At 38.5% G+C, this 26,175-nt stretch overlaps 1 protein-coding gene across 5 annotated transcripts in view; it reads right to left on the bottom strand.

The window, feature by feature from the left end:
- Nucleotides 1-26,175, bottom strand: part of SMOC2 (SPARC related modular calcium binding 2) — a 149,371-nt gene that overhangs the window by 46,829 nt on the left and 76,367 nt on the right. For all 5 annotated transcript variants that reach the window (XM_075748621.1, XM_075748622.1, XM_075748625.1 and 2 more), the window contains one exon: nt 2,680-2,866. In XM_075748621.1, the coding sequence (XP_075604736.1) occupies nt 2,680-2,866 (187 nt within the window). The remainder of the gene's footprint in view (nt 1-2,679; nt 2,867-26,175) is intronic.

The raw sequence follows: 26,175 nt of genomic DNA, 5'->3' as shown, positions 1-26,175 counted from the left end.
GACTGGGGGAGGTTCCTCGGGACGGGAAGAAAGTAAACATCACTTCTACCTTCAAGAAGGGCAAGCAGGAGCTGAATAACAAGCCAGTCAGCCTTATATCAATTCCTGGGAAGGTGATGAAGCAAATCCTCCTAGAAGCTCTTTCAAAACATATGAAGGACAAGAAAGTGATTGGGAGTAGTCAGTATGGATTTATGAGGAGGAAATCATGCTTGGCCAAGCCTGCAGCTTTCTATTATGAGATGATTTGCTCAGTGGATGAGCGGAGAGCAGAAAATACTGTTTATCTTAATTTTAGCAAGGCTTTTGACATTGTCTCTGATTACATTCTCATAGGCAAACTGATGAAGTATGGGTTAGATAAATGAACAATAAATGAACAGTTGAGGTGTGTTGAAAACTAGCTGAACTGTCAGTCTCAAAGAGTTGTGATCAGCAGCAAAAAAATTTCAGCTGGAAACCAGTGACCAGTGGAGTGCTGCAGAGTTCAATACTACAGTCAATATTGTTTAACTTCTTAATAACCAGGATTCTGGGACAGAGAACAATTTTAGCAAGTTTGCAGATGATACAAAATTGGGAGGAGTGGCTGATATACCAGAGGGTTGTGCTGCCATTCAGAGGGACCTTAACAGGCTGGAAAAATGGGCTGAGAGGAATCTCATAAAGTTCAAAAAAGGCAAATGCAAAAGCCTCACACCTGGGAAAGATTAACCCCCTGCACCACAACAGGATGGGCAACAACCAACTGGAAAGCAACTTTGCGAGCCTAGGATTTCTGATGGACACTAAGATGAGTATGAGGGAGCAATGTGCCCTTGCAGCAAAGAAGGCCAACAACCTCCTGGGCTGCATTAGGAAGAGTATTGCCAGCAGGTTAAGGGAGGTGATCCTTCCCCTCTCCTCTGCACCAGTGAGATATATCTGAAGTGCTGGGCCCAGCTCTGGGATCCCCAAATAAGAGAGGCATGGACATACTGTAGCGGGTCTAGCAAAAGGCCATAAATGTGATTCAGCAACTGGAGCATTTGACATAATAAGGAAAGAGTGAGAGAACTGGGACTGTTCACCCTGGGGAAGAGAAAGCTCAGGGAGGATCTTATTGATGTCTATAAATATCCAAAGGGTGGAAAATAAAGAAAACAGAGTCAGACTCTTCTCAGTCATACCCAGTGACAGGAAAAGATGCAATGGGCACAAAATGAAATACAGGAAATTTAATTTAAACCTAAGAAAAAGCTTTTTTTAACTGTGATGACGATTAAATACTAGAACAGGCTGCCCAGAGGGGCTGTGGACTCTCCATCCTTGGAGACACTCAAAGCCCAACTGGATATGGTCCTGAGCAATCTACTCTAGCTGACCTAGCTTTGAGTAGAGGGGTTCGACTAGAGAATCTTCAGAGATCCCTGCCAATCTCAACTATTCTGTGATTCTGTTATAAAATGATACTCATAAAGAACAACTAAAAAAAAAAAATCAGCAGAAGCCCTATTGCTTGATGAGCACAAAATGATGATTTGGACTCCAATTAGAGAATGGGAACTAGGGCTCCATAAAATGATTTAAACTATAATGCAAAGAAGTATTAGCACTAAACCCAAGAAACAGTGAATAAACCTAGAGGTTGAGAACAGAGCAAGAGCAGAAAAGGGAGCCTCTGGAATCTCTAGAGGACATCTCTAGGTCCTCACACAACATGTGTACTGATCCTACAGTTTCAGGACCAAATGTGGACTATTTTGACATGTTTTGACAGTTTATGGATCTCAACTTGCAAGAAACAGCAGATCAACAGTAACTTTAAGTCATGCTCACTTCAGCTGGTACTGTAATTGGTATGGTCTAGACTATGGTATAAACAGTTATCAGTAAATCAGCACTTGAAGAGTATGTGAAAAGCACTCCCCACGAATATAATACTTTACAGCAAGTGGCTTATAATGTTTTTTTTTACAAACCTTATGCAAATGATAAAAAATTATTTTGGCTTAAGCTTGGAAAGATTTATGATTGCATCAAGATACCCATACTGCCCGCCAGCTTTATATGAGCTTCTATAGAATTCCTTCAAGGGCCAAACCTCCATAACCAGCCTAAATAACATCTTTTGGAACCTGATACTTGCCTTGCCTACATCTGCTCTATGTGGCTAACAACACTTTACCATGCATCCGGCTCAGCTGAGATGACTGAACTCCAGGCTTCTATTAATAACACACTAAAATGATATTTCCTCTCTATGGGTTCCCAAGCAGTTGTTCCATCAAAACCAGTCATATGAAATATTTGAGGAGGTTGCTGGAAAAATAACTGAACATTTCTGAGGTTGGACGTGGTTTCTGTCACAGACCATCTTACTTGGTTCTGCTATATTCAGACTAAGGAGTGTGAGGTTTCCTCTGGGCTTATTCACTATCTGCTCCAAGCTTTGGCTTCCCAGCACAAAATAGAAAGTAATAAAGAGGACTCAGGGAGCAAACCGCCTGTGACGTTGCAGGGAAACAGTCTTTGGCTATCTGGTCTTTGATGGCTCTTAGAAATATTTCACTTCATCTTCATAGTGGAAAAAACCTATAGGATAGAATTCCACCAGCAATAGAAATCTGGATGCTAGTACATGCACAATAAGGCATCTTCTCACTACAACTTCTGAGCACTGAACATGTATTCCCTTACCTGGTTGATGTACCAGGGATGGGACGTCCCGTATCCACCAGAACACACCAGCAGTAGCCCGTGGAAGGATGGCACTGCACTGGTTTGTAGAGGCCACCCTGAGCACACTCTGGAATGAACACATTGTCTTTCTGGGGCTGTTTGGCTTCCTCCAGGGCTGACTGAAGTTCTTGATCACATGATGATGCTTTTGGAAGGAAAACAGAAAATACTGAAGAAGCTATATGGAAAAGGGCTACTAGATTTATCAAACAGGTTTTATCTCTTTCTTTGATTGCATGTAAGAAATGTATTTGAAGAGGCTTGCTGCAGCTCAAATACTAGCTACATTGGTTTCTGCTGTACACTGTTAGAAACTTTAGTTTCCTTTTCATGCAGCTGCTTCATAATACAGTCCTAATAATATCCTGACACCTCCTTTCCTATACTAGATATAATCCATGGATAATCAAATACTTTCTCTGCCACCTTAAAAAAAAATCCTCACCCATTCCACAGTCCCTAAACTACTGATTCTTTTCAGAGGGAACAGTAAAAATCCAACTACTTAGGATTCCTTATATGAATTATTCATCTAGATATTGATTTAGAAGTTTATATTCTGCTTTTTCTTTCCAGTTTTGGAACAACCTCTTAATACAGCGAAAACTCTTCACCTTCTTTTCTTGTGATTCTGGTATTGGCGATGTATCATTTCCTCTGGAGATCAAAAACCCACAAGAAAAAGTGTTACACCTTTATCTCTGCATTAACAAAATGTCGCAGATCACTTCTGGATGTAAGAAAAGCTTACACGTCTACACATGTCTTCACATCTTTATGTGAAATCCATGAACCAGGGGGCAACAAGCAGAAACTCCAGGGCCTGAGAATGCCAGTCAGTTCACACCAATCAGTAAAAAAACACCTCTGCTGAGGATTTTTGATCATTACTAAGCTGGTATATGTGGCACCACAGAGATAATACATGATATTTGCTCAAGCCATTATTATTTCTCCAGGAACTTTTAAGTCAGTCTCCTATCATGTGAAATTTAGATGAACAGCTTCTGTATAATTCCCAAACTAATCCAGTGAACACAAATTAAATATTTGAAAACCAAGGATGTTGATAACAATAAGCACTCTACAAACACACAAATTACTGACAGAAAAATGTCAAGTTTCTAGAATTTCAATCTTTAAAAGATTCTCTTCAGTTGAAGAAAAATAATTTTAATATTACAAAATAAATCTGTGGGTAATATTTGCTCTTCTTTCAAGTCAGTTAAAGACTAGTGACACACTTACTCTCTGAATCTCTAGCAGGATTTACTTCTTGATTTTTCACAGTTCAACCCACAGAAGAACAAGCTGAATCCTGACTGGATTTTCTAGTGCATTTGTAATGAGTTTCAGCTTCAGTCTAATCTCATTTACTCTTATCCACAGGGTTCAGAAAATGCTTTGCAAATTGTAGGCAAAAAGTGACAGAAAGTCACTAGTTATGTCCAGAATGCTACTGCTCCTTGCTAGCTTCTTGCAAATGCAGATGACTAAAATCAGTAAGACTTCTGGTGCAGGGAAAAAGGTGGCAGGAAGTTAAACACCTTCATACTTCAAATGGCACACAATTCCATATATACAATGGCCTGGTTTCCAAAACAATGTATTTTGTTCCAATCCATGTAAAAGGTTTAAAACCCAAGCATATCACTTGCTAACTTGATTACAAGGCACAGATGGAGTGGTTTTTCAGTTCTTTGGTGTTTTTTTTCGGGGTTTTTTTTTTTCCTGTGCCTCTTGTTTCATACGGTATTTCAGCAGGACAGCTAGATAAACTGATTGATTTCGCATGTTTTTGTCTTGGTCTATCCACTGACATAATCAAAGATTATATAGCTCTCAAAGCAGCAGTATTTATATAATAAACTGTACATAGAGAATCAGTGCAGTGAGGACAGAAAGGCTCCTTTAAAAGAGGGAAATAGCTAATTATTTGCATGTTAAAACCTTCATAGAAATAGCTATGGTTTCACAAATTAGAATTCCATCACCAGCATCCTCTTAGACTAGCCAAAATAAATCTTTCCCTCAGTAAATCTGGACTATGATGATTATCAGGTTACAAGGTACAATAACCCTGGAAAACACATCACTTTGCTTAGTTGTTCACTTTTTAAGTTTTGTATATAATCAAGCAAAAAGGAGCAAATTGGGTGAAGCAGCTGCAGTGAGAGGGAGGAAATCATTACTCCTTTTTAAACTGCACTAAATTCTTTTCTCATTCATAGTGATAAACCTTGGTACCATTCCATTAGCTACTGTGACCTTCTCTCATTTTACATCCTTGTAACTAGCAACATAGTCTGGCAGATGTGCAGGTATTACTATCTCTTGCAAACCCAGAGGAGCGATACATTTTCATGGTCTCAGCTTTGTTTAGAAAATACATTGGCATATAGAGACTACATAGTCAGGTCATGCAGATAGACAAAATGTAACAGTACGGAGAGGGTGTGATGGAGAATTCCCAGCGCAGAAGCAGATACAGGCTGTTTCAGCTGTGCGCATAAGCTACACCACCTAATTTCTGGGCAGTTCTAGTTTCCACCAGCTGAAACAACTAGCAAAGGACTGCACAGCTGGCTCAAAACCACTGGAATCATCGGCCAGTGCAGTCACCTGCATTGTGTTAATTTAGGAGCAGGTGTTACAGAACCAAGATAAATGGTCTTTACTCTCCTGATCGACTTGCTGAGGCAAGGTTTTCTACGAGCTGCTGCTCAAGATAGAAATTTATCTCTTTTGCTCTATGTCAGGTTTGTTCTGATCCTTTTTCTCTCTTATGTCTGATTTAAAGTCTCAGAGGTACAGAGAAGCAGTATTATGGGAGACGTGTCAAAGGAGGGTTGTAAATGCAGCTTATGGCTTTAGGAGAGACAGTCAGAAGGCTGGTGGAACTTAACACTGCAAGTGAGACTGGAAAGAGGACGACCAATGACAGTAATCAAATGAAGGTTTAAAGTTAAATAGGAATGTTCTTAATGGAGAAGTCTAAGAAAAACTGACAAGAAAGCAGGATTCACGCCAAACACCAAGGTTAAAGTCCTGTAACTGAGAGGACTCCCTAGTGGTGAAAAGTCTACCTTTAAAGAGCAGCATCAGCATAAGCATATAAGACCAAAAAAAAAAAAAAAAAAGAAGTGTGTATATATATATGAAATTATGGTATTTTCAGGAAGGACTTTCCCTTCTTGGAACCTTGAATTTCTTACTCTTCCCCTATGGATGGGAAACTGTAACAAGAAGAGCAATTTATCATTTGTCCGAAATTAGTTGTCAGATAAAATGTAGATTATTTTTGACAAATTGGAAAAATTATAACTTAGTGTGATGGACGCTATGTCTGTCAGGTCTCTATGTGTCAAATGACTGAGCCTAATTACAAATCTGCTGAACCCAGTTCATTCATTTTATTCACCAACAGTGCAGAACAGTTTATTAATTTCCTCCCTTACACGTCTCCTATCAAGCAATCTGCTTAGTGACTGCCTAAGAAAGTAATTTCTGCAGAGTCCAATGCTTTTGACATGACCACTTGTGCCACCATTACTACTTCTCTATTTGTTTTCCCCTCTAGAACCCTGTTCCTACAAAAACTGCTCTAAAGTGCCTACCTATAATCCTGCCTGCTTTTCCCAGAACCAGAATAATAGTCGTCTGTGTAATTTCCTCTCTGAGAGAACCATTCATTCCCTTTCAAACTTTTCTTTCAATTATTTACAACAGGAGTGCTGGAAAGATGCAATTGTAGCCCTGTGATGACTAAGCGCTCTTATCACAGAGCTACTATACTGCTGCAAATAACTGCCTTTGTAATGTCAGAAGAGTCATGGTCAACACACATTCATTTGCCAGGAGAACCAGTGATAAATGTTGTTAACTTAGAAAACGCCTGACAATTTGTCCAAACAATCTGACAACAACTATGATCTGGAACCATAACAGATGGATGTCCGAAGTTCATGCAGTGAACAGTATGGAAAAAGATCTATGCCACAATAAAAATAGGATAAATACCTTAATCATTACAATGCATCAGACTTTCTATGGAATATGTTACTGCCATAACATTCCTTCTGGGAAGAGAAAAGCACTGACACTCCAGCTTCTTCTTTTCAGGGAATATGAAATAACACTGTTGTTATTTCACTTAGTTTCTTCATTTTTGTCCTGCTGGAAAAAAGACAGGCTTTTCCAAGCATGCTAGTTCAATAAAACAGTTAAACATGGCTGAAAAATGCTTTCCACATAGTCTACCATGTTAGCCAGCCACACGGTAGCTCAGTTGGGATCCTTAATTTCAGGTATATAAAACTTCCTGCAGTTTCTACCCAAAACTATATTTTACTTCAGGGCCATAATTATTAGTGATTCAACACACAAATTTCAATCATGTAAGGAAATACACCTTTTTGCCCAGTTTTACACCAAGAGCCTTTGTACCACCCAATGGCTGTCTACTTGCCCTGAAAAAGGAATTTTGGAACGATGAAGTAAAACTCTTGCTCACCACTACGAATTAGTTTAAAAACCTGCTTTAAACGCAATGTATATTGCTCTTCCTATGTCACGTTGCTATTCCATTTCTTCTCTTTTTACTTTAAATGTTAGTTACTAAATATACTTTTCCTGTACTGGTTCAAGGTGCCTTCATAGTCCATTACAACCAACCGGCTGAAATGCTGCATCTTCTGTCAAGGAGAAAGATACTACAGCTAATGACAAACTCTGTAGATAAGTTTCATGTTTCATATAAAATCTTCAGTCAATTCTTGTTGCCAGTTATCCCTAAGAAAACAGTCTGGATTTCAACAAATCAAGTTAATTTACATGAACAGAAAAACACCTCAATAGTAGTAGGGTATAACACTTTAAATCCTTATTTATGAAAGACTCCATTTATTCATCTCTGATGGGTTACTTAAACTGTTAATTAATGTTTACTAGGGGATGTCCTAGAGAAGAAAAGAGGTGGCTTTTATGGAAAAGTCATCCTGAACAAACCATGTAACTGCATTTGTCTGTAGCACATCTAAAACACTGAGTACTGCCTTATGTAAGTTATGATAATCATCTTGTTAGTCTTGTAACAGGAGATGTTTTAGTCCCTTGTTTCAGAACTTCTGGCAGTTGTGCTGTGTCTTATCACAGCTTCTCCCAACATGTGGAATTTCATAATTACAAATATTTAATCTTTTTGCTTAAATGTCAATTGCTGTATTTATGTCTAAATTTCAGTGTGTTCTGCAGAAACAAGTTGCCAAATCTGCAGAAAATTACAAAGGCGTCTGTATGCTACTTTAACATTTCCTGCCACTATACAAACATTTCCTTCCAATTTCCTTAACTCCACAATGTGTATATGACAAACAGAATCCATTCCAAGAAATTCTGTTTTCAGTTGGTTCCTTCTCCCTCCTCTTCTCATTACCATAATGGTGCATGAAAGGACAATTTAGACAGCCTGGTTTCCAGGGTAAAGGGATCTTTTATTAGGGCTTGAAGCTCAATGTCTTCTATATAAAGCAGGTAACAAGAAACCTGTGAACAAAAATACTCCGAAAAGTGATACGCATGCTCTGGAGGAGTGCAGTGTAACATTAGAGACAGTTAATATTGAAGTTCTCCCATGTTTCTGAGAGGATATACAGACAGAATATATTAATGTCCAAATTTCAGTATACAGAGACTTAAATTATATGACAATTTCTGCTAATCAAAATGTTATGCAAATCATCTGTCCTAGTTAATTAAGCCTAATTTAGGCACCCTTTCAGAATACTTCAAACATTGATTTACACAAGTTTTTTGCTAGTTTATTTCAAACCCATAATAATTAGGATGGATATATAATCATCCTATTGTCACCCATGCAACCCTCAAACAAATTCACTTCTCACAGGGATAAGAATTTGATCCATTTGCTTAGGATGAACCCTCCTTGAACCAGTGAAGTTAATAGGCCCCGAGGAAACTGATTACAATGTGTTTTTATATTTTCAACTACTTTTCATAGTCTTCAAATTTCATTGAATGGATTTCCACTTACACTACACTAAATTGTATTTCCACATATGACCAAAATGTTCACTTTAGAAAAGCAGTGGGATGTGGGATAATTTTTATTCAAGCTATGCTCTTCCTGCAGAGGGATTTACATTGACAGGATGGCAAAATGATCCATTACAGCAGTAGCCCTGTTATTCCTAACTCCAGCAAATATGAACCTTCAGGTAAACTAGCAGGTTCTTTACCTGTAGCTGACCAACTTTATCACCCAGAATCCATCACGTCTGTTCCTGCTCTAAACACAGCTAATACAAACGACAAAAATTCCCTAAATGATTTCATTCTAGTGAAGGAGGGTGCAACTCCATGGCTTCATACTCTTTCAGGGTTTCCAGCTTTCATTTAGACCTTCTCTAGCATGACAGATTCCTTCTCTGAAGATTTAGATGAGGTGGTATAATGCGGTTTAAGATGCCAACTTCATACCCTTTATTTCCTCATCCCTCATGGCCATGGTATGGGCATCTCACATTACTCTTACTTAGAAGACCTGTTCTTCCAAGAATTTTTCTGCCTGCCCTCTCTTGACGATTTCAAATAAACTCGACTCTAACAGTAATCAAGTGAAGCTCAATGCTACAAACAAATGCAAGAATTAATTTGCTTATGCTACTAGCTTCTTATAAAGACTATTCATTAACCTAATTCAAATGAAGAGTATTTATGTGGCCCAATCTTTCTCCAGTACAAATCCATGGAAAAATACCCGCTAAATTCAACGGACTAAATTCAATCAGGCCTCAGCTGAGTATATCCACACACACGTATGTTTCCAGTTAAGCCTAGTATTTACTCATGGACCAAGTACTGATTGTAAGGAGTAGGTAACATTAACAAACACTCAACCTTAGTCCCAATATCCAGATGGCAACCAAAACCTAAGACTAAATTACAGTATTAATGCTCATCTGGCGCCACATGTTTTGATTTACATTAGGTTCAGATACGCATCAGCATGAGGGTTCTCAAGGCCTGGAGAAAGCTGGCAACATTCCTACTCATGTTTTTTCTTGCTTGTGAAAACTTGTGGGAACCAAATATTTCAGGCCCCTTGAGTGTATTTGCAGAGTGCTCTCAATGTACAGCTGATCACTATTTTGCACTACTGGGGCTTGGGTAGATGACTGTGGCTAAACACAAAGCTCATGGCTTCAACACAGCCCTAAAGATTAATTTATGTACTTCACTCCACTGAACAAAGTAGGATAAATCACAGACAGATGCTCTCATTTATCTATGTGGTTTCATATGCAAAGGCACTGCAATACACAAGAAGGATCATCTGGAAATGCACTGAGCCCATCGAAACAAAGATCCAAAACACAGAGACCACCAGCCCCCATTTAGCTTTACCTGAAAAGAACATGATCACAGACAATCTAATCTACCTGTATACACCAGGATTTTCTCAACTTTCACGCTGGGTTTGAATAGCCAAGTAGCATTATGTCAAATCAAGATTTCTGCAATACACAAATTCTGGTTCTACCAACAGGTGAAAATTTGGGGGGCCTGTAAGACAAAGATCTCAGACGAAAATAGGACGACTTGCTCTTTAACCAAAATCCAAACCCACTTGTCTACTGGAATTTTCAAAATAGTTTCTGTTTTAGGGAAGGTTTTCCATATACCTCTGCAATTCTTTATTTTTTTTAGAATTTGAAATACTAGGAGTACTGTGAGAAAGACTGTAACCACAACACTGTAAAAGAAAAAGAACTGTTTTGCCACAAAAGTCTGCTATTTTAGCATTATTTGTTTGCTTGCTTGTTTGTTTCATTTTTAGCCCAACTTCTTGGTTAAAGAGATGAAAAATATTATGCAAGTATTCAAATTTCTCCTCTCACAGAATTATAACTAATTTAAATTACTCAGTTATTCATTTATACTCCTTTTTCTCCTTTACTGAGTTCTCACACTGCCACTGTACAGAGTATAAGGGGTCAAACTAGCTATTAGTTTTTAAACAAAATGTAATTCTGTATTTTGCCATTCTTATTTAGATTGAATAAAACAGTAGTGTGAATCCACTGACTTGATGAAAAATCACAGAGAAGCTAGTCTTCATTTACAAGCATGACAGAATCTGACTCTAAATGTTTAAGTATTAGCATTTACTCCTGCTGTAGATAAATGGCAGAGAAACATGAACTTAGTATACATTAGATTATAAATCTGTTTTTTCAAAGATGCATTTTGCATTAGTGCCAAAATGTATACCCTGAACATCCTGAGACAAACATTTATTATAATATCTAAGAAATGTGAGAGAGCAGTGAACCAAGAGTAGCACATTTTTGTTAAATCTTTAAGAAAATCTTTAACAACAAAATCTTTAACAGCAGTGTGTGAAAGTGATAGCAAGCCTTTGCAAAGGGGATTGCATTGGCCAAACTTGATCCAAGGACTGTTTACACCCAACCCTCTACAATGGATTTTTGAATGCAACCTTAACACAAGTCAAAAATCCTTTTAAGCCAGCTGGTCAATAACATGACACCAGGCTTCACAAGGAGAGTGAAAAATCTTCTGGTCTTCTGAGGAGATCAGGTCCCTCATCCCCTTTTGCTCAATGAGCTGAGGACATTCACTCAATTACAAAGCTGGAGAGAGGGTGGATTATCATCACCAGGTGCTCTTGCTTGACCTTGTTAACCTGGCTCCCCTAAAATGAGAGAGGATACTGTGCAAAACACAGCCCCATCCTGCAAGGATACATCTGAAAGCAGTTTTTTGCTAAATGAGATGAAAACTAGTTTTCCTGTGTAAGAGGAAACATCGGTTCGTATTATTGCTAGGTATGGCTGCCTCACCCTGCCAAAGCAGAGCAGCACCATAGCGTTCAAACTGCAAAACCAACCAAAGAAAAAAGCCACCACCCAAAATTATAGCAAATTAAAATCACTAACTTTTCCCAAACAGTGGCTAGCTGGCCGGTTTGCTATAACAATCTAAAGGCTCATTCATTAAACAAAATTGCGCAAAGCTGCCATTCTTGCTTTATGAGTATATTGACCAGCAAATGTTAGTCTTCTGCCAGTGGAAAAATCTCTCATTTTTAAAGAAATATTTGAAGTGAAAATAAAGCTGGTTCACTTTTTCCACAGAGCTGTGAAAATGAAAGTCTTTGCCAGGTGAGCTGAGGGTAAGTATTTGTTTGAATAGCTCTACTAAAAATTACAAAACAAAATGTGCAAACTAGGGTGCCTAAATTCATACTTTGGCACTTAAATAAAGCCAGCTTACAGGAATGTTTTTCAACCCAGCGCTTCCCCTCAGTGAAACAGGAGTTGTCTCTGTTCACCATTTGGGAAACTGAGATACTTACATCAGTGCCTGGATATGACTTTGGATACTTGACCTTAGGCACCCAAGTAATTTTCATTTCAGAGGTGTACAGTGGCATCTCTGGCTGCAGTTTGTGCCAAGTTCCTGCCAGTGGTCCACACTGCTGATACTGTCGGCACCACGCGGTGTTTTCCAGCCTTATTGCTTAACTCCTGCCTGAGGTGGCTGCACTCCATCTACACTCTATTTTCTAAATATCAACTCATTTCCAACCACCTTACAGACAGAACCCTGACTACTGTTGTAGAAGCCAGCAGGAGTCAGGACGACTTCTGGCTGATTTCTGGGAATGGGATCTGAGAAGCAGAGTTAAAAAATATGCAGATATATTCAAAGAATAAGAGAGTATTATTTTGCATTTAGGTAGTTGTCCCTTACTTGTCTCAGAGTATCTTACAAAATGGCCAATATAATATGCGCCTCTGTCTAGTTCATAGCAGACTGGATGGGCATTACATACAGAATGGTAAGGATTTGGCTGTCTGACACTGAGCAGGAATACAGAGATTAAACAGGCTGTTGAAACAAATTCCTTCTTTCTCAGTGTTTCAGTGAGTGTTACTTTGACAGCCATAATGCAAAAGTTTATGCTACCATCATTCCAACTGCCTCTTCAGTGACTAAGCAGAATGATTCCACCCCCAGGGCTCCCCGATATATACCCGTCAAACCTACTTGATTTAAAAAATCCCAACATTTAAAACTTGTACTAACGCTAAGAATATAATTGCACCCTTAAGAGCTAATTAATGACAGATTAATCAAAACCTGGCCACTTTTATATTGACTTGCTCTTCTTTATCTTGTCAAAGAGAAGGCAGGAAGCAGGTGGAAAATGAGCATGCATATTACTGTTCATGTCTCTAATTACAAGAACTGTGTTGTGCAATGAAAGGTCTTTTAACAGAGCAAGAAGCAAATTCAGTAAAGTGCTATCATCTGTTGAGTCACACTGCTCCCGGAATGCATTAACTCTTGTCTTCAGTACGATTCAACAAATAAAATGAATGTGAAATTTGGTCAAAAGGTAACTGCACTGCTTTAACCCGCACAAATCCGAAGGCTCATCTTAGATTAAATGCTGTACAGGTCTTTCCCCCCGCCAGCACTTTATATCCAAAACACACTATTTATATAGCATATAGGAAGTCAGTATTCGCAACAGGAGAGGGACGGGATTCAGACAGAAGACTGTTTACTGATTTTGGCCAAGGTTTCTGTGCAATAAAGAGGATGAGCTAAAGAAGAAGAAAAGCCAATAAGAATATTTTAATACTATTTCTTTTAGCTCCAACAACTTTTTAATATACTTTTATGTAGCACTTTCTTTTTTTTTTCTTTTCTCATATGGCCATGGTTAAACAGCTCAGCTTGTGCTTTGGTTTCAAGAGCAAAGCCAAATCTTTGGCTTGGCTTTACCTTCAAACTTTGGAGAAAAACAAGAACAATCTGAATTAAAAATAAAAATGCTAATTCCGCTCCACTTTCATCTCTGTTTTCAAAGAGAAACAGTTTCCTGAACTGTAGATAATGCTAAATACGGTGTGATAGTGAAACATCCCTATGCTTTTGAAGGATGGAAGACTCCCTATCCTATTGAAAATCCCAGGCCACAATTTCTGCTCCTGTAAACTGGAATCCACTGTACACAGTAGGCATCACCAACAGAAGAGTCAGTTCCCAGCATATCCAGACCAATTTTAAAGGCTTTTTAGATGATGCATAGTAGCAAAGTTAAAGACTTCTGAACCAGTAAAATTAGAATTTTAAAGTGTGACTAATGATCCTTAATCCTTTACAACCCAGGGTTACTTTCAGTGCTCAGAAGATTGTGAGTTTTAAGTGTTTAACGTACCACACAAATGACCTGTATCAATGGAATAAGCCTCGCATAAATACTTCCCAACAATCCATTGTGTATGAGAGTAAAGAACAGGTTTCAGAAAGTGTTATTTTTCAAAGTGTTTGCTTCGCTTGCTTCACACAAATATTTTCAACCCTTTCAGACCTGCTCCCATCCTGTCTCCCCACAGGCACATGCACATCTACCTCAGGCCTCATTTGTTTTGAAGCTCTCTACGACAAACAGAGAAAATCCAAAGGACTGTTTTTGGCAGAACTGTTCAAATAAAACAGATTCTAAATATTTAACTTTTCCAGATAACCAGCATCACAGGAAACAGCAATGTTGGCATTCAGTCACCTAATAAGGAAACGTTTTTATTATCGCTTATGTGAAGACAGTTCTGTTACTCTTTCTACATATTATACATTGTATGCTTTGGTTTTTTTTTTTAATTTGGGAAGATTAAAGGTTGTTTGATGGCTTCAAAACAACGCACGAGGAAGCTCAGCGCATGATGCTCCCAGGAGGTTGTGAAGCTGTTGCAACCGGAGCTGTTGCTGATTAAATCTGTCTATTGTTATAAAGCACTTTGTGCCAAACCAATCAACCACTGGCATAATTAATGAAGCCTACAAGGGCCTTTAGTGGGACTTGTTTTCATCAAACCAGAGGAAGAAACACAGGCTGAAGAAGAGTGGGAAAGCCTGTGCATTTACAAACCTGCTTGCCTTGGGTCACGCTTGTGAATAACTACAGTACAGTCCCATAGCAAGTACCATTGAATAGCAAGTACTAGAAATTTTGCCTTATACATGTAGGCTCATTTAGATAAAGAGAATATGGAAGTGAAGACGCAGGCCCTCCCTTGCACCAAAGTCACTGGCATCCTCTTTTTACTTGTGTTCTACATATATATAAAAATATATATTGCAATCATGCAATGGCACGTACAGTTTGCAGAAATAAGGGGAGAAATCTTTGAAGCTGTCAATCAGTTGCAAGGAAAAAGGGTGAAAATCCAATGTCATGATTCACACGACTACAACAAAGAAACGAACAAATAAAACAAAAGGCAAGATGCAAAAGTCTAGATGCAAAATTGAAACAGAGAAAGGGTTTAGGTTGTGCCTTTTCATTTAGAGAAATGCAACTATTTCAGCTGGTCAGTACAACATATTTTTCTTCGCTTCCACCTCCTATACTATGGAAGTCTATAAAGCTCCTTATTGTATTCAACAGTCCTGTACTAGACACTATCTCAACCATCTCTCTGCTGAAACTTTTGCTTCTGCTTGCATCGATGTGTCCAGACTGCAGCAGCCCTCCCAGAAGCTGAGCCACCAGGGTTAGAGCCATGGAGATCCTGGCCAGCTGCCACGAATGTAAGCAATGAAAGCACGCTGCCTCTCTGCACTAGCTGACGTCAGATGCTTGCGCATACAATACTTTGTAAGCTGCTTAAGTCTCCCCAATGACATCCTGAGGAAGTAAAATTGGCACAGAATATAGGCCAAGAATCTGATAGCACTGGTCATTCAGACTAACAGTGTTGATGTTACGACACTTGCATTGAGTTTTATTTGAAAAATACAAATGAACTTCCAGAAAAAACTCACAGACTATGGAAACATTGTTACTTAGAAAAGCACTGGATTAATGCTGAGCATATACTCCACTAGCTTTAGGATCAAACTCCTAGTTGCTCCCTGAGTTTGGTATGCTGCAGTATGGATACCACAACTGGACAAGGTATCTCTAAAATGGACTCTGAAATCCTGCACAGATAGGTAATGACACCTTTCCATGCTTACTCAATCTAGAAATCAAACTATCACTCCCATCCATTGCACCGTTCAACTGGTTGCTCCTAAGAACTCTCAGCTTGTTTTTGGAGTCACTGCATTTTCAGAACACAGCCTGCAAATTCACAGCATGATCTGCAGCCTTTATTCTTTGGTGTCCAATCTGGCCTTTATCAAAAAGAGAAGGTGGAAGAATAGAGAGATGAGAAATCAGTGTTGCAAGAAAAGCCTAAACAGCAGCATTTGAGATTGCAGAATGATACCTAGGCAAAAATGGAGAAATATGCAGTGAAGATCAGCTATTGACAGAAGAGAAAGAAGACTGCAAAGAAAGGACTGGAAATAGGACAGGGAATTGTGTGTGCAACCAACAGTAAGGATGATTAATCATTCTAGAGATAACAGAGACTATGATAAAATTGCATAAGCCTCCAATAAAAGCAGGTGTGAAAAAAGGTGAATTAAGCTTAAAGATAGTGTTGTGACCCACAAACTTTCTTAATCAATCAATTGTACGGGGGGAAAACAGACCTGAAGCAAGGCATTTTTCCTCTAGCCTTGCTGCGGACAGGGGATGGTCCATATAAAAGTCACACAGGCTCATTTTGACAAGTATATTGAAAAGGCAACTGCACCATGACATCCTTGAGGCTAACACTATGGTTAGTTATGTGATATTATATTCTCAGAAATGCATGAATGTATTCATGAATATTCGATGCTTCTGAATATGACTTCAATGTGCAAAACACGTCACCTTATCTGGAGAGAATGAAGTTGCACAGAAAGGTAGTAAAGAGAAATACTTTGTTCACTCTTTTAGCTGGCAATACAAGTGGAGTAGCTAAGCCCTTGTGCTGACAGCACATCCATTACAGTCAAGAGGAATTCCAGCTATGCAACAGCAGCAGGATTGGGGTGGACTGTCCTATTATCACTGATCCAGCAGATTGATTTACCACATTCTAGCTACTTAAAGAAATAAATGTGCACTGTGTTTCCAAGAGAGGAAATAACACCATCATCAGCCCTGTACCACTAAAGTCCCTGTTTAGAAGAAAAATAAAAGAACACTAAAAAAAAAAAAACCTCCAGGCTTGATTCTCTTTTCATAAGGCTTCCGGTGGTGTTGCCCTTCCTGCTGCAGTGGAGTCACTCCTATTTACACTGCTCTGAGTTAAATGAGGCTTCATGCCTGCTGAAACTAAACCATCTCCTCCTACAGTCATTTGCTATTATTATATTGAACTGTTTAGTTTAAGGGATGAACTACAGGATGCGTGACTACATTAGAAGTCACTGTTTCATACTTGGGATGTTGGTAGGGAAAGGGGGAGAAGTGACTTTTCAAACCACTAACATTTATACTGATATTTTTGGCTTTGCTGCTCCTCTGTTGTATCAACTCAAAGGAACTAAAACTCATGTCCTAAAATGATCTTAAATTGCTTTTTAAACCTGATTAGAAACTGCAAGAACACTAAAATTGTAAGTCCCTTAAGCTAGGCGGGATGTAGCCTTTTTTCAGCCAAACAGGAGAGCAATGAGAATAATGATTCTCTCATTACCTTGAGGCTGGAAAGGCTATTGAGATCATGGCTTTAGCTACATGGTGGTAGTTTTGGGAAAGTCAGAGATTAAATATGCAAGATCAGAAGTTACTTACAGTTCTGCTCCCCAAACCAATGAGGTAAGTAAAAACCAACAGAAAGAGTCCCTTCCTCCTCACCAGCCAGAGTAACTGGGCACAGCAATGTGAAAGAAGGGTGAACCGCAGCACGACAATGTGTGATGGTCATGAACCTCTGCAACTAATCACACCCCTGCCTCTGTTAAGAGTCCCCATTGTAATGGAGTCTGTGGGTGAATTCACTAAATGACAAGTGAACTCAGGATCAACCCTTGTCAGCCCTTACATCGATGGGAGTTTGCCTCAATACAGACCTGAAAATTTGGACTAATGAGTGAAGGGGAGTACTGCAGACACTCAACCCTTCCTACAATTTGAACCTGAACAGATCTTGCAATCCTGAACTATTTTCTACTTTCTTGCCAAAACCATATCTCGGCTTTTGGGGTCACAAGAGGCATTAATTTGACTTTATACTCCTCTGCTCCCAGACCAAACACCAACCAGTCTGTTGCCCTGATCTAACTGGGTGCACTGGAAAACAATTCAAGAGCATTAGAGGTTATCCACATTTGAGGAATTTATGTATTTATAATGCATTCTAGTCCAACAAAATCTGTATCTAAGTAGTCATCCAAATAGAGGACAATAAAAGTCCTTTCATTTTGATAAGTTGTCTTTACTCACTGAAGGACAAGTGGCAATTTGAAATAACATTAAGATCTCACTGGGAAACAATGGAACAAGGTAACCCATTGCTTAAGTGGTGATAATACATTTTTTTCATAGCTTGTTATGACTATAATAGGATTGGTTGAAAAATTTCATTGTGACTGTCTTTGGTGCAAAACCAGGTCTTTAAATGAAAAGATGGGGTTTTTATTCAAAGTGTTTGTTTTTCATAAAAACTGCGATTTTCAATAAGAACAAACCAAAAACCCACAAATTGTTTCTTTCTGTTGAACTTCCCAGAGAACCACAAAATCCAAGATGCCTACCAGTTTTCTGAGGTATCTCTGAGTTTTTAAAAAGGGGAGACCATTATATCCTGCATGTATAGTCAGCCTAAGCAGCTGAAAAAGAAGGAACTAACGAAGTTTCAAAATTACAGCTCCCACAAGGCATTACAATGACCAATCAAGATTCTGAGTTTTGAGCTAAAACTATTCAGCATTTTGAAGTTTTTGTTGTTGTTTGAATTTTTATCTTGAAAATACAATTTCGTAGCTGAAAATGCATGTCTTTTCAAAGAAATTCGCTAAGAAGTCCTTTTTCTACTTAGAAGGCTGCTTTTTCAACCAGTTTGGTATATTAAGCTTTGCCCTCTCTTTTCTCTTGTGTTTTGTAATGCACCAAGAAAATTTAAGATCTGAAATTTAATTTACAGCCTTAATCTTATTTAAATATAGTTTTATTTGTGGTTGAATGCAGATACTTGGCCTGCTGTTCTTAAACTAAAACAGGTATTAAAAATAGCTTAATGGAAAACAGTGGTCTGTCTCTTCAAACACTGCTTCTTCTCCAGTAACACAAAAATCTAGTGCATTATGGCAACAATAGTTATTGTTATTTCTAGGCAGTGCAGAATGCAGGAGAAACATAGTGTCTAGCATTTATCCGGAACAGTTTGTTACGACACAGGACAGAACATGATAGACAGGGTGGGGTGAAATGGAAAGCAAGCCAGTAATAACACAATACTTGGGGTATATACAGCATCTTGCAGATGAAACGATCTCAAAGTGCTTTTACATACTTTAGCAATGTAATTTGACTAGAACAAGTTCCTTTGTGCCAATTATAACCCTTGGTGTGGCTTTTCATGGAAAGGAGACTCTACACCGGTCCCAAACAGAAAAGCCAGTGTATTGCATTAAGGGCAGGCTAGGGGAAAGGATCCGTGGATGACAGCATTAGACTGGGACCTTAACAGTCCATAAAAGAAGATGCTGAAGTAAAGGCTTGGACTTAGGCAATAGCTGCATTGCAGACACGTAGCCAACGCACAGGTTTTGGAATGAATTCTACTCCTCCCACAGAAGTCCCTGTAGGAGTTTAATTTCTCTTGGCTTTGTACCAAATGGAAAATGCTAACATTATTGATGAAGCCTTGAAAAATTCCTGCATCACATAGCAATTTTTTCAAGAATCAAAGGAAAAAGCCAAGAATTTATTGGAAAATAATTAATCAATACATGAACTGTAACACAAGCTGTCAGTCTTTTCAGGGAGTTTGTTCAGAGATACATGGTTTAGCAAATAAGAAAGTTAGAAGTCACATGTGATAAATAATCCCATTAAAAGTCCCTCCAAATTTAAACCACTGTGACTGCCCATAACCTGATCCACCAGGGAACATCTAGAAATGAATTGAGACTGTTAGAAATGTACATGTCAGGAAACTGAGGTAAAACTTTGACTCCAGCCACCAGGGCTGATTCATATTACATGGCTACCAGTCCTTCCATGGTCCATACTGCCATTAACAGCAGAGGTTTTTTGTGAAAAATGTGGCCAGATCAAGCAGTAGAATTCCACAGTTCATATAAGATATTATTTTGGCTTTTTTTTAAAACACTTAATTATTGGAAAGGTGGACAGCTGGTTATTTGACTTGTCCTCATGGAAGAAAGAGAAAATTGTTTGCCTCGAAACAGTCTAGTCTGTCTTATAAAACGAGAATAAACTTGCCAGAACAGCTCACTGGATGACTTTGATTAAAATTAAGAGCAAAACTTAGAATTTTGGTTTTCTCAATGTTAGCATTTTCAAGAGGTTTTATCAGCTCACAGATGAAGGCATAAAGAGTTCTTAACCTTGCAAAATGTAGGAGTGAGCTTGGTGGATATCCTTGGAGTGATGGAATAACTTTCTTCACCATCTATATTCCAAGCAGGGTTTCTTCTTGTTCAAGAGCACAATGAGCAATTTATTGAAGTTTTGAAAATAGGAGTCTCAGAGCTCTCTGACATTGCAGGTGTTTCTTTCATTTTGTACTATGTTCTTTTTACTGGCTTGATCTCAAGAGTAGTATTGGATTTTTAATATTTCAGAAAAAAACAGGACAATTGTTTAGATGCCAGTTTGCAAATTTAGATGCCTAATTCTATATGCTCACACACGAAAGTGCATTGGAACCAAGAAAAATTTTGCCTTTACTATATTGAAAAAGATATGCAAAAGTTACTGTGTTCGTTGCTTTCATGGTTGTCGGCTGTGGGGAGACAGGGAACGGAAGGCATCTCTTTATGGAACATAGACATTTTCTCCTAACTATCGGGTCATTGGGATGATGACAGAAGGCCTGGCAGCCTTACTGTCAACCCTGCTGAACTTCCAATTGCCTGCAAAATTTGGAAGACCTATCGTCTATACACTGCCTGACAATCCTAGTATAGCCATAGCCAGATCCAGACTGTCTTGACTGGAAGATTTATCTATATCCCAGAAAGATTATGTCTTTAGATATGATCCAGTCCAATATGTTTCTGTGCATTAACAAGATTTATGTGGGGGTTTTTGCATCTGTCATTAATATATAGACTGTTAGCCTGACATCCCTCTTAGGATTTATGAAACTTATTGATGCTTTTATGATTATGCAATCTGATGTCTGGTAAACTGTGGAAAGCTACGGGTAGGTGAGGAAGTGCATGTCTGAAAACTAAAGGAGAACTTCAAGCAGGACTGTTACTTGCTGCAGAAAGTAATGTGATATAATTAAAAATGGTCAGGAAAGATTACTATCTTTTGGCATACAATTTAAACACATGCAGTAAAATAGAAATTATCAACACTGCAGAAAACAGATCTTTTTCTTTTCTTTTTTCTCCGCCCCCTCCCCCCCCCCCAGTGGGGGTCCAATAAAACCCTGGAACATCCTGAGCATAAAGAACATCAATCGGATATGAAACAGAACTCTATTTTTTTAATGGTTTAGGATGGGAGGATCTTCCCCTGTAGTGGGAGGAAAAAACTGAAAATGTCAGTGGTTGATCTTTATAAAGGTTTTGAACTAATACGTAAACTTAAAATGAAGATAAATGAAAATGCTTGTGAAAAGGATTATTAAAGATAGGACAGTACTATAATAAGGATGATCCAGCAGCCTGCAAATAAAGAATGTATCATAATATACAAGCACTGTGAGGAGGTCTGGAAAGTTTTATCTTCTTGGAAGAGGCTGAAAGAACTGAAAGAAAACTGTAATTTTCCTTTACCAATTTAGGACAGGCAAGGCAAGGCAAGAGAACCAAAGAGTATGAAAAGTAATTTTCTTTTGCAGGTGAAGAGGGTGAAGAGTACTGTTTTCTCTCTGTGCCATAGCTAAATCGAGACTAGGATATCATTAAAAATTGCTACTGAAAAGTAAGACAAAGTTCTCCATTAGGAACTAAGTCAACCATTTATTGATAGGCCCTAATGTTGTGAACAATCAGTGGTTTCAAAGCCACTATTTTTTTAGCTGCCAAGGAGTACCTTGAAACCAGTATTCTAAGAGAATACTACTTTGAAACTATTCTGTTTCTTGACAGAAAAATAACAAAAAATGGAAGAAAGAACAGAGAACTACCTCCTACTGTTCAAAATATTTAAAAATAAAACACTAGGGGATATAACAAGACGTGACAGCGCCTCACACATCTCCCTCCCCAACAGTTTCTTAACAATGCTGGTTTTATAGTAAAATTCAAATCACAAATTATAGTTCACACGAAATAATTGAGTTCATTCAGGAACTCTAAAGGGAACGTTTAGTGAGTTAGTAACCAGAGCCAATCCAAAGAGTCTGAGGACGCCATAAGACTGTTGGCCTGGAAGCTTCCAGTCCTCCTCTGTATCAGTATTTCTTACTTAACTTCCTTACAACACTTTTCTCTTTATCTTCTGTGCACAACTTGCTGAGATAACAGGCCAAACAACAAATATTCTACCAGCTGATGTCTTCCAGCACCCACAAATTTTACAAGGCCCAAAAGCCAGATCAGTGGCCATCACAAAACATTCAGACTTCAGCTGTAGATGTCATGAAAAAATGCTACTGCCTTTTCTTGTGTAGGGAATTGACCTGCAGGTAAGCCCAAGCTGTAAGGTTCACATTAATAATATCTGGATTTGAACTTGTCCAAAATTTAGCAGAGATTGACTGCCCATCTGTAATGGACTCAGCTCCCACTGACAGAATCCATGTGTGGACTTAATAGCCAATTGTTACGTTTCAAGAGTTATTTAAAATCAATAGTTCTTCCTTCCACTTTTTTTTCATGGCTTGGATTGAGGTTCTTAGAGCTTAATTCAATGCCATTTCAGGTACTATGTTCTATCAACCCTACATACCAAAACATCACAGATTTCCAGGAGGCTGTCATGTCTCCTATCCCATGCAGACACCCGATACCCTAGGCCATATGAAGGCACGAGATGCCTATGTTTCAGCAACTTATTGCTGTGATCTTGGTTTCGCCAGCTACAGCTAATGGCTGTATTTACAACACAAGTTTGGGAATGCAAATCCTATCTTTGAGTGTGGCTGACATCTCACCAATTGTTGGAAGGAAACAGTGTCTTTAGGGCTGAAATGAAGTAATAATGAGGAAAAAACCACTGGTTTTCCTATGTAATTCAGTGGTTTGCAATTAATGAACCACTCCTAATCAGGATATTTTCCTATGCAAATCTACTTTATATATTCATTTAAATTCAATTTCTGAGTGTCCAATATAGGCGTAATGCATTCAGAGGGCGTAGGATTCTTGGGACATAAGTGCATATTCTGCTCTAAAGTCCTCACCTGCCCCTCCTTTAATGCTGAATACAAGCAAATTCGAGAACAGAAGGCTAGGCAGGGTTCTGCAGGTCAACACATGACTCACCAGGAATCCCTGCTGCAAAACAGAGGCAACAAGCTTTTAAAACACTTTCTTCCCCCTCTTTTCTCAGTTTGTTATAATATCCATTTCTATTTCCTTCTGTTATAACTGGTTTCGTATCTCAAATCTTCACATTGCAAAATAAGGCTACTTCAAAATAGTTTTAGAAAACTTCTAATTGCTTTGTAATAAATATGTAGCTGGGAACATGCAACTGGATCTTATTTTTCTCTTGCTAGTTCACACATCTTCAACTGCACGTAATTTATCTTCAGTCAATATTAAAAGCAACATCTGGCAAATGCAACAATTAATTAGAATAAATACAAAGTCACTGAGCTGTTACTCATTTTCCTGTCTGTAAGTTACTCATTGTCCTATGCTTAGACAGGAATGGCTATTAGAATTAATGTGACTGGGCAGACACAGAAACTCTGACTGCTACTTTTGTTTTTTTTTCATACAGGCTTTTTTAACTTCAGGGCTGAGTTTTGCCAGGATAGGCATAGCAGGAGGACATTAGCCAGGTTCAGTTTGGAATGAACATGAGCATTGGAGTATGGAACAAGGTTTGTCTTGGTCCTTTCTAAGAAGGTGACTTTCAGGGAATGATCAGTGCACAGGGATCCCACTGGAACAATTGCCTCTGAGAAACAAAACAAAGCAATCTAACAAAACAGAAACTTCACTGACAACCAACATAGTTTCCGTGTGAGAAAAACTCATATGTACAAATGCTTTAAAGCATTCAGATGACAAGGCAATAAAAACTGCATTCAGATCTTAGAATGTCACTCTGTCACATTACTCAGTCTCACTGGCCAACTTTGCCAACAGATTCAGACTATATGGACAGACAAATGCAAGCAGGTATTTGGTATAGAGACACATAACTGCTGGTTACATTATCACTTTAAATGCCCTATTTTAGTCTATTAAGAATGTATTTACAGTAGATGTTATACTAACTGTTTTCATTTACATTTGCAGCCAGTCTACACTACATTCCTGTATGTACACTCCAGTGTTCTCCCAGATGGCGTTTTGAGAATTAAACTCTTGTTGGATCGAGCCCTCTGCGGCTAATTGATAAAATCTTGTAACAGATTTTTAAAGCCTTGAAACTGATGGTCTGTAGTAAAATGGCAGCAATAAAACACTACTCTGTTGTGTCAGAAAATTAAATAAAAAGCTACGTGTTCCTTTCGTGTGTGCATAGCCAAAGCCAGAAATGCAATTGAAGATGATTCTACATCTCCAGAATATCCAGGTACAGTGGCTGAAATCTGGGCACTCTTGAAGTCACTAAAGTCATAGTTTGAGGAGACGGTGAATTCCTAATTAGGGTTCTTTGTTCTGAACAAAAAAAATGTCATAATCATATGATCCACTACTTTTTGCATAGATATGTTACGAATTTTGACAGCTTGACCCTGCCTCAGCAGGTTTTATGCTAGAACAGGGTTTCCTCTGGGCCAACCCTATTTTATGCTGGATTACGTATGGCTTGTCCTCTAGCACCTGCTTAAAGCATATAGGCATAAAGCTGGCAGAAAGCACGAAGCTGGCACAAGCACTACATCATGTGTCTGTGCCTGATCCAGACGAAATGTGAACTACGGGGTGAACTAGTACCATGTAGTCAGAGTATGAATGGCTGTTCAACCGCTGTCTGGGAGTTCTGCCATTGACTGCCAGGGGCCCTAAATTTCTACCCACTCATTTCATGCATTTAAAATTTAACACGTGAATCAAAGTCCAGTTCAGTAAAGTACAAAGAAATGCAACAATTTCTTCCTGGGTTCTATTTTGCTGGTCATGCCAGATTATCAACAAAACAAACACCACTTTTTCAATCACTTTACAATGCTCATTAAATGAAATATGCAACTGATCAATGAACATATAAATCATTAGTGCTAATAATGCCATCCTATTCAGTCTTCAAGGAAACAGAATACAAAATTATTAATAACAAGAGAATAGAACTGAAGAGTAAATATGTGAAACTGTACTGTGTCTTAGCCAATGATACATTATTTAACCCTGGCTCTTTCAACTTGAATTATATTATCATCAGAATCTCTAAAGACCTGAAGCACATATGTAAGTATATTTCAGATATGGATGACTTTTTGCATCCTTGCATTTGTAAAATTAATGAAATTTTATACTGAGTATTATTTATTCTCATTTGTGTGGTGTACAGACTGTACTTAGAAATTATTCTGTACTTTAAGATTTTTTTTGAACATTAACAATATTATCAGTTAAACTCACCCTATGTATTTTTCATGGAAGTGTTCCAACAGCAAACTATTAGAAAAATTTGGCTCTTAAATTCGAGCTAACAAAATGAATCCTAAGCTTCACTGGCCATTGTGAAAAGGATTAAACTAGCTTTCTTTTGCTGATACTCAAACTCAAAAAAAGGGCATAGATCCTCTGAAAAATGTCACATTTCGTTCTCAAGAATCCCACAGGAATATAAACTGCTGGTAGAGAAGATGTAGCAAGGAGAACCTCAGAGATCTGCAGCCTAACCTGAGCTCTCCTCAGGGAACTGTATTTTCCCTGTTAGGTGATAGGAAAGTATCTGCACTGTCATGTAGTGTTCTCCACCCACATCAAGGTTGCACCTAGCCCTGAAGCTACAGTCACTGGCAACTGCTGAAGACATAGTCCAAAATACCCACTTTCTTCAAGGCAAAACCCCCGTCTGTCCTGTGGTCCTTACAAAATACAAAAGCTCTAACAGAATACTACCTAGATTTTCAGCTGATACTGGGGTGGGATAAAGTTCTTCTAAAGTATAAATATCTTCATGTAGGCTAGAGATCTAAACTAGCCACCGCACTGAGTGAGGTCCAGCTATCTAGTGAGCTG

Source organism: Balearica regulorum, chromosome 3, assembly GCF_011004875.1.
Source record: "Balearica regulorum gibbericeps isolate bBalReg1 chromosome 3, bBalReg1.pri, whole genome shotgun sequence".
Taxonomy (NCBI): domain Eukaryota; kingdom Metazoa; phylum Chordata; class Aves; order Gruiformes; family Gruidae; genus Balearica; species Balearica regulorum.
The sequence above is the reverse complement of the archived record's forward strand: the minus strand, read 5'-3'. Positions and strand labels throughout refer to the sequence as shown.